This window comes from Centruroides sculpturatus, unplaced genomic scaffold, assembly GCF_000671375.1.
Source record: "Centruroides sculpturatus isolate CEXI.00-Female unplaced genomic scaffold, Cexi_2.0 scaffold33, whole genome shotgun sequence".
Lineage (NCBI taxonomy): Eukaryota > Metazoa > Arthropoda > Arachnida > Scorpiones > Buthidae > Centruroides > Centruroides sculpturatus.
The window spans coordinates 789,216-797,581 of record NW_019384325.1 but is presented as its reverse complement, the minus strand read 5'-3'; the positions used below and the strand labels follow the sequence as shown (position 1 = coordinate 797,581).

Here is an 8,366-nt window from a genome sequence, read left to right as displayed (position 1 = left end):
CGCGTTGGAATTTCGAAAAATCCCTTCTTATTGTGCATTGCCATGGCATTCCCTACTAAAACGCAGATAAAAACAAAAAATCGCATCTAAAATAGCGCAGTAGAAGCCGTTTTTCCGGTTAAGACTTAATGCTCCCCCTCACCCCCCCGCGTTGGAATTTCGAAAAATCCTTTCTTAGTGTGCGTTTCCATGACGTACCCTAACTGTGTACCAAATTTCACCTCTTTAGGTTAAGCGGTTTGCTCTGGGCGATGATGAATCAGTGAATGAATGAGTGAGTCAGTCAGGACAAGCAATTTTATATATTTAGATTTCTTTATTTGAAACTGAAAAATCTCCATGTGTTTTCTAAAAAGACATTGTATATATTAGTGGAGCACATTGTATTTATGAATTAGGCACCAAAGTAAATAGTGGATTGGCTTCATGCAATAAAGTTACCACTTGCAGGTATAGTCTGTTTATTATAACTTTGTGCATGCTCCACAAGAAATAGTTCACAAAACTAGCAATTATTTTATTGTGACATCATCACAATGCTAGGCTGCAATTTTTATTCATATTTTTAATTTATTTAATTTAAAATATATGCTCTCCACCTCAAATTAGTACTGTAATGTCTTGCCCTGTACAACATACTTTTCCTATGAGCAATAGAGTTGTGATAGACATCTATCTATCTAACTCCTTTCAGGGGAAAATTTTTGAATTGAAATAATGTGACTTTCAGTGCAAACCAGAAGTTTGTATATAGTTAATTGGGGCTTCCTGCCCCTAAGCTTTCCATATCTAGTCTCGATTTTCATCTATCTAACATCGTTCTATAGATTTAAAGATGGATGAATGACAGTGGAAATTTATAGGTCTACAAAACTGTAGACATATCTACCCAACCAGTACTTTTTGCTAACAGTTGTCTGTAGGACTAAATTTATAAAAATGAATGTTAACATGTTTTAGGACACTACTGTTCTTTCTACAATGACACAGGTAATGTGGAAAGATACATTTTGTTGCATACAATGATGAGTTGGCCGGTTTGCTTCTTCATTTTCTTCACATTACAGGGAACAGACTATAGTTTAGAAGCATTCAGAATATTAGATAAATGATACAACCAATTATTAATTAATAATGTATTATGGTAAAATATTCTGAATTTTTTTTTTTTTTGAGCACTATTGTATAATGTCTAAAATATATTTGTTTTAAATTTTATTTAAAAAATAATGCAATTTTTACAGATGGTATCCATAATAATATAACATCACCAATCAATAAATTTATGCCAAGTTTATGTTTGAAACAGAATTTATTGAATATTGGTTTATCTCCAAGTCAGTCAATTACTCCACTAATTCTTCCATATGTAGAACAGAAATCTAAAAATGAATATAAATTACCAACTTCAATTAGCAGGCAAATAATTTTTCATCAAGATTTAACTTTAGTAATCGAGAAAAAAGATCCAGATAAAGTACAGAATATTCAGGCGCCAGCTCAACAAATAATTAAAAAGGAAGCCGCACGGTTAATAGGTATTCGTAGGCGTAAAATGAAGAAACATCAATTGAGAAAACTACGAAAGAGAATGTATTTTGTATGGGAACGTCGTAGAATAAAGAAAGAAATGAGAAAAGAGAGAGCGTTCCGAGAAGAACTTCTAGCAATGATGAAAGAGGCCGAAGAATTCGATGCAGAAAAATACGTCGCGGATATCCTGCATACAATTCAAAACAAACCTCACATTGAAACAAAAGAAGAAAGGATAGAAAGAATTAGGGAATTAATGCGAAAAAACAGAAGCAACACAAATGTAATACAGCCTAGTTATAAAGGTATTGAATAACAATACTTTTGAAATTGAATTCGTAAATGTTATATTTTTAATTTTTGATTAAACATTTAAAATGTATACGTTGAGCTAGAAATTAAAGGAATATAATTTAATGATTACTTACATTTTTGTATGCAAATAATAATTTTAGATAGATGTTTAAAAGAATTTGATTTTTCTTCATTAACATTATCAGCAAAGACAAGAAATACTTTGTAGTTTTGTAAAAAAGAAAACAGTACTTATTAATTGCAGTGTAATGATTTTGAATTTTTATAGCAAAATTACATATTTTTTGTTTGAAATAAAAAGTTAGGCAATAATATGGTTTGGGCAGTCAACTACTTGTTATGTGTCAATGTATCAACAAGTTTATATTTGAGGCACTGGCCAAACATTACTTGCAATTATCAATAAATTTTTGTGGTAATAGTATGTTTGTTGTTTTTATCAATGATTTGCTTTCTTAAAATTTAATGTATCAAATAATATATATGTAGGGTAAACTAAAAGTGTCGTCACTTGCTTTGGAATGTAGAAACTTGTATCTAAATGATAATTGAACAAGCATGTGTATCATGATATCAATACAATTGAGTTAGAGACAAGTCCAAATTTTCAGTGGTATGCCATCTTCAAATGCTAACAGGAATTCCCACCTTCTGTGATTATTGCAATTATTTGAGAGGTAGTAGATGTAGCTGTGATAAAAATGATTTGAAACATATGCTCTTTGACAGAAAAGTTACACGCTAAGGAGGAGAAGGCATTGAAATCAAATAAAAATTTATTAGTGCAAGTTAAGGACACAATAATAAGTGATTACAATATTGTACCATTCTCGCACAGCAAAGGAACAATTTCTTGTGCAACAATGGTACAATTTAAAGAAACCTTTAGTATCTTGTAGGGCCACTCTTGCCTAGATACAGATGGTAATACAGTCAGACATGGATGCATACATGAATTGTACTATCCTGGGGCATATTTGCCCATAGATGTTGCAGCTTCCTCTCCAGATCCCCACACTTGTGATGTCCCATCTAGTCCCACAGAAAGCTCAATTGGTGTCAAATCTGGAGATCACCAAATGGGCCAATAAAATATGGCAATGTGAAGAGACATTCCTGAGAAACATTAGCAGTGTTTGGTCAAGCATTTTTTAGAAAAAGGCTACAAACAGCCATTTTCTAAAAAGAAAGGTGTAACGCATGATAACAATTCAGTCTTAAAACAGTCTATAGAAAAACAACGAAAAAAAATGAAACCCAGATCAGAATCTAACTGCAACCAGCAATTATTTATTGTGACATCGTCATAATGCCGGACTGCAATTTTTACTTAATATAATTTAAAATATATGCTTCCACCTCAAATTAGTAGTGTCTTGCCCCCCGTACATCATACTTTTCATTTAACAATAGAGTCGTGCCGATCATCTATTAATTGCTTTCGGGGGAAAGTTTTGAGTTGAAATAACGTGACATCCGGTTTGCATCGGAAGTTCATATATAATTAATCGGGGCCTCCCACCCGTAAGGTTTCCATATCTGGTCTTGTCTTCCATCCATCTAAATCCGTTTTCGAGATTAAGGAAAGACAGACTGACACGACAATGGGATGTATAGGGCTACAATTTTTTCAAATTGCAACTCAACAAACTAAAAGAGGGAGAAAAAACTGTAAAATATAATTAATAGGATTGTTTCAGGTTATTATTCTCTGGTTTAAGTTCTCGGGGCCGATTGCACCGTTCAAGATGATATGAAATTTACAAAAAGAAAAAAAAAACAATTTTAAAATCGACTTTTCGTAATTAACTAATAAAAGTGAAACTCTTTTGGCTATTAAGAGAGCAGCAAGTTGCAACTCCTCGCAGCATTAGAAACACGGTTTTTATATGGAACATCAGATCACGAACGCCATTTATTATATATAAGTGTGTACGGTAGTCCACACTAAGTATGCTATAATTATTTAAATTAAAAATTGATTTTGAAATATTTAAAAAATTGATGGAATTTTTAAATTTTCTACGAGCTTCCGTTATGGAGGGCCACGGAAAAATAACCTCAAAAGGGACTATAATAGGTCGAGAAACACTAGACTCTAGTGTCCACTAGTGTTTGCCTGATATAAACTTCAAAAATGAAGATTATATCGGGTAACAATGAAGGCAACACAATCCCGTATGGAGATTTATGGATAATTAATGAAAATGATTTTATTTAAGAGTTTACTACAAAAAAATTGAATTATTGAAGATAAGTTCCCGTATTAATATCATCTTGGACGGGAGTTTTGCAGACCGCATTCTGATCTTGATTATTCATAAAACATAATAATCCATTGCCGCACATGCACGAATTCCAACACTTTTGCCCTTCTCGTGCATCGATTTGCTGACAGCCACTCGAAGGATTACAACAAGAGCCAGGCTGACAATCTGCGTGAGTTTTGCAAAGCGTTTCGCTCCCCTTGGCTTCTGCAGGATTTTCGTTGCACGTGTCTTTGCTGCACGATTCTTCTTTGGGTTTTTCTTTATTTTTATCCTGAACAGCAATGAACTCTTAAGCAATGTGAAAATATATTTTTTTAATTAAAAAATACACACACTTACCTTCTTAGAACTATCCTTTTGCTTTTTTTCTTTTTCTAAGGAAATTATTTTAGAATAAATATATTGAATATAATGTTTAATAACATATTTATTGAACATTATTTCAATGTTTCCCATATTAGATATTGTTTACTTAATGTATTATCCTTTGTTATGGTTCAAATGAATTGATATATTGTACTCTGAAGGATTCGGATTCGATCTGAATTTCTTCAATTTATTTATACGGAATAATTCTAAATCTCTTGCTCGTTCTGCCATCGAAAGACGGAATCATCATAACGAGCAAGATTATGACAAGTAGAGTGTAGCCTACTTGTCGTTAGGTAAGGATATTGTAGTTCGCGACTCACCAATTGGGAAACATTGGTACCTTACGTTTATAATAAGGGAATTGTTTTCAACCTGTTTTAGTCTTTTCTTCCTTCTTAGATTCGGTATTCTTTTCTTCTTTCAACTGATCTTTATTTTCTTCTTTGTTAGCTTTTTTACCGTGTTTCTTCGAATCTTTCTGATACTTTTCGTTTTCTGTTTGTTTCTCTTTATCTTTTCTACAATATCAAATCAGGAATATTAATTGAGAATTAAAACTGTCCAAAAATATATTTATAAAATACTAATTCTATTTTAAAATTTTCGAATTAATTTACTTATTTTTTATTTAGGATATTAATTTAAATCATATAAAAAATTATTTAAATCATCTTCCATCGAAAAGTTTTAAAAACTTGTTCGGCCCGTTGCCACTAAGAGGCCTTTTTTAGCCAGGCCCACGATGGAACGTTGCCCGACATATCTGGAATCTAGCAATAAACCGAAATCGTATGATACGTTTCGTGCCACGTTTGCCACCCTCCCGGTCTAAAACGTGAATTTGCCACACCCGACATCAATCGAATCTTTTGTTTGCCTCTACTTCGGGCTATAAAACTTTTAAAACCATGGTTTTGTTTGCACGCATCGATACAATTTTGTAAAATTCATGTCGGACTTCAATATTCGAACCTTTACTTCACGCATAAAGGTGTGAAGCCGGGCCACTGTTTTACTTTCTATGCATCTACGATGGGGGATTTGGGCCCATCTTGGAGTACACGATTCAGTTTAGAGTCAAAAAGGGAGGAAAATATAGATATTATGTGTATAACTATCCTGGTAACGGTATGTATTATTATACGGTTCAACAGTCGAAATGGTATTTCTAGTAACATAAACTCGTCCTGCAAATAACATGTGCCCGCGAACTATACTATTTTAGTATAGGTAGGCGCTTACCTGTTTTTATCTTTCGATTCGTAACCTTCGTTCTTCTTACTCTTCGAATCTTTGTGTTCCTTTTTACCTTTATTTTCCGATTGTTTCTTGCATTGAACGAAATAAGCGAAAACCACGACCACCAGCAATATTACAACGAAATACTTCATTTTTTTTCGAAAATATGGCGGAATATTACCTCCCGGAATCTTATCTGTAGAATAACACCACCTCCCTTACGCAGATTTTCTTTTATCAGCAGATAAATTCCTCCTCTTTACAGATAAAATTTCGGATCGTAAATAAAATGACGCACGTTTTAAAATAAATATATATTTTGCACTTTCTACGTTCGAGATGTCGCGTTGCACGTAATGGAAATGAACCAAACCGAGCCTTGTTTGTACAATAATAATAGAAATGCTTAAATCAATACTGAAATAGTAATTAATGTAATAAAGACACNAAATTTAGTGTGTGAAATTACATATGTATTAATAGTTTCATCCATTTTGTAACATAGAGGCCATGCTAATGTTTTTTGTGTTTGAATTTTTTTTTAATATTATTAAAAGTATTGCAATGTGAGCAAACTCTTTGAAAATAAAAGAAAATGAATGTAGATTTTAGTAGTAAACTTTTATTGATATCAATAAAAAATCACTGATACATCAGTTTGATCATATGTTGATTTTTATAGGTCTTGTATGTATTCGTATGTAATTATTAACATCCAAAAATTAAACCCTATTTTATTTTTGATTTAAAAATAGCGATGATAGAATTTAGGAATATTTATTTTTCATATTAAGTTTTACATGGTAATTCTTTTTTTTTTTTCAGTTTAAATTTGTTCATAGAGGAAGTTGGTCTTTTAAAATATTTCTTGGTTTTGTAACATTTGGGTAGGTAAAGTTTATTGTTATGTGTTGTTTATAAGTTTCTGTTGGTTGTTTGATTTTGTTTTTTTTTTTTTTTGTAAATATTGTATATTTGTAGGAGGAGGCTGTCACTGCTAAATAAAATAATGTTATGAAAATAGTTAAAAAACTAGTAAAAGACCTGTATTAATTTATACATGTGTTACTCTGAAGAAGCCTGTTTTTATGTTTTACGTTATCTTAAATTTGTTTTTACTTTAGATTTATTAATTTGTATTATTTTATTTAATTTTTATTATAGTTGCTGCATAAATGTTTATGATTGAAGGTTTCAGTTGTTTTCACACGTGCTTTCGGCATCAGATTCAAAAAATGTTTGTTCTATATTGCGTTCTCCCCTGCAAAGATTTTGTTCCGAAAGTTACTCGTATGCAGTCAAAAACATTCTATTAATAAAGTTTTTGGTTTCCTCAATTGGTCGATCTGAATTATTCTACAGATACAGTGCCAAGTTCTCTGGAATATAGAAATGTAAAAATAATGTTTTTGCCGACTTCTAAACTAAATCTATATTTTTATCACTTTTCGTCTTCTGTATATTTAGTTAATTTAATTTAATAAGATAGGGTCATACAAAAATAAGTAATTAATTTCAGCTATATCTCAAAGGCTTGGTTTTAAGATTATGATAACAATTTGTGATTAGTTAAGAATTCTCGAGCACTGTTGTCTAAGAATAACTTGTGATAACAGTTACCTTAATTGTGAGATGCTGACAACTGTTTTGGAGCTGATTATATATATTATTGATCTAATAAGAGAGTGGGTAAGAACATCAAGAACATGAAATGAGTTTGTCCTCTTCAATTTTTCTCTTGTTTGAACTGATAAATGTACTGTTGCTAGTTGTTACTGGAACAGATTGATGAGCCTATGTTTTTTTACAGATAACTCAGTTTAAACTCATTATTGATATACATTCATTTGGTGAGAGTAGGAGATATGTAGTTATTTTTCAATATCAATCAGAAAATTGCTTTTGGTGGTAGTAATAATATTGATATGTAGTGGCTTTATATTGAATAGATATGACACAATATTCAACAAAAAGTGGTATGTCCCAGTTAAGTGAAACTATAACTAGGACACAGCATTTTTTGTTGAGTAGTATGTCAGGTGTAGTTCCAATTATTAGAAGACAGTTGTGAATCAAATGGATACATTTGTTTACAGAAAGCAATCTGATTGAGATTAAAGATTAGATCTTTTAAAATTAATATAAGGCCTTTTCGGGATACTATTGGACTCTATTTTCTTTCCGTGGACAATAATGTTTATCTGCATAGAGCACAATTTTGAATTTCCTTGAGAATGAAAATATTTGAAAGATGAATTAGTGAACTGATCTCAGGCAGTCAGGCTCTTGTGATTACAGTTATTCAATAGGAAGACTTGTTGTCTAATTGTAATGATTCCTAGTCTCATGATTTAGTATGCGTATTCACAAATTACAATAAATTTTTTATTGCAATTTATTTTTTAGAAATAATTTCTGTCATTATTCAATATCTGATAATGATAAATAACTGATATATTAGATAGGTCTTGTTTATTTTGAATTTATATATTTTAAGCTTTAAAAACGTTAATGCAAAATAAATACGACACTTTAATATTCAAGTTTTGTTTTATATTAAAAGATAGTTTAGTTTTCTTTTTAATATTTAACAGATAATTATTTTTCAAACTGCCACAAAATCTAGAAATAAATAAA

General features: G+C 31.1%; 3 protein-coding genes across 4 annotated transcripts in view; 2 read left to right on the top strand and 1 right to left on the bottom strand.

The window, feature by feature from the left end:
- LOC111627173 (46 kDa FK506-binding nuclear protein-like) overlaps positions 1 to 8,366 on the top strand; it is a 35,612-nt gene that overhangs the window by 24,066 nt on the left and 3,180 nt on the right. The window contains exon 1 of one of the 2 annotated variants that reach the window (XM_023370746.1): positions 6,560 to 6,616. The exons of the other annotated variant lie outside the window; for it this stretch is intronic. The gene's annotated coding sequence lies outside the window, so the exon portion shown is untranslated. Of the gene's footprint in view, positions 1 to 6,559; positions 6,617 to 8,366 lie in introns of those variants that run through there. 2 annotated transcript variants of the gene reach the window in all.
- On the top strand, positions 1,221 to 2,272 carry LOC111627203. The gene has a single exon (XM_023370776.1). The coding sequence runs from the start codon at positions 1,286 to 1,288 to the stop codon at positions 1,847 to 1,849; it is 564 nt and encodes a 187-aa protein (XP_023226544.1). The 5' UTR covers positions 1,221 to 1,285; the 3' UTR covers positions 1,850 to 2,272.
- On the bottom strand, positions 4,030 to 6,167 carry LOC111627192 (brain acid soluble protein 1-like). The gene is made up of 4 exons (XM_023370765.1): positions 5,733 to 6,167; positions 4,863 to 5,008; positions 4,458 to 4,492; positions 4,030 to 4,389 (listed from the first exon to the last, which is right to left on the bottom strand). Exons 1-4 carry the CDS (start codon positions 5,879 to 5,881, stop codon positions 4,093 to 4,095), a joined length of 627 nt encoding a protein of 208 aa, XP_023226533.1. The 5' UTR covers positions 5,882 to 6,167; the 3' UTR covers positions 4,030 to 4,092.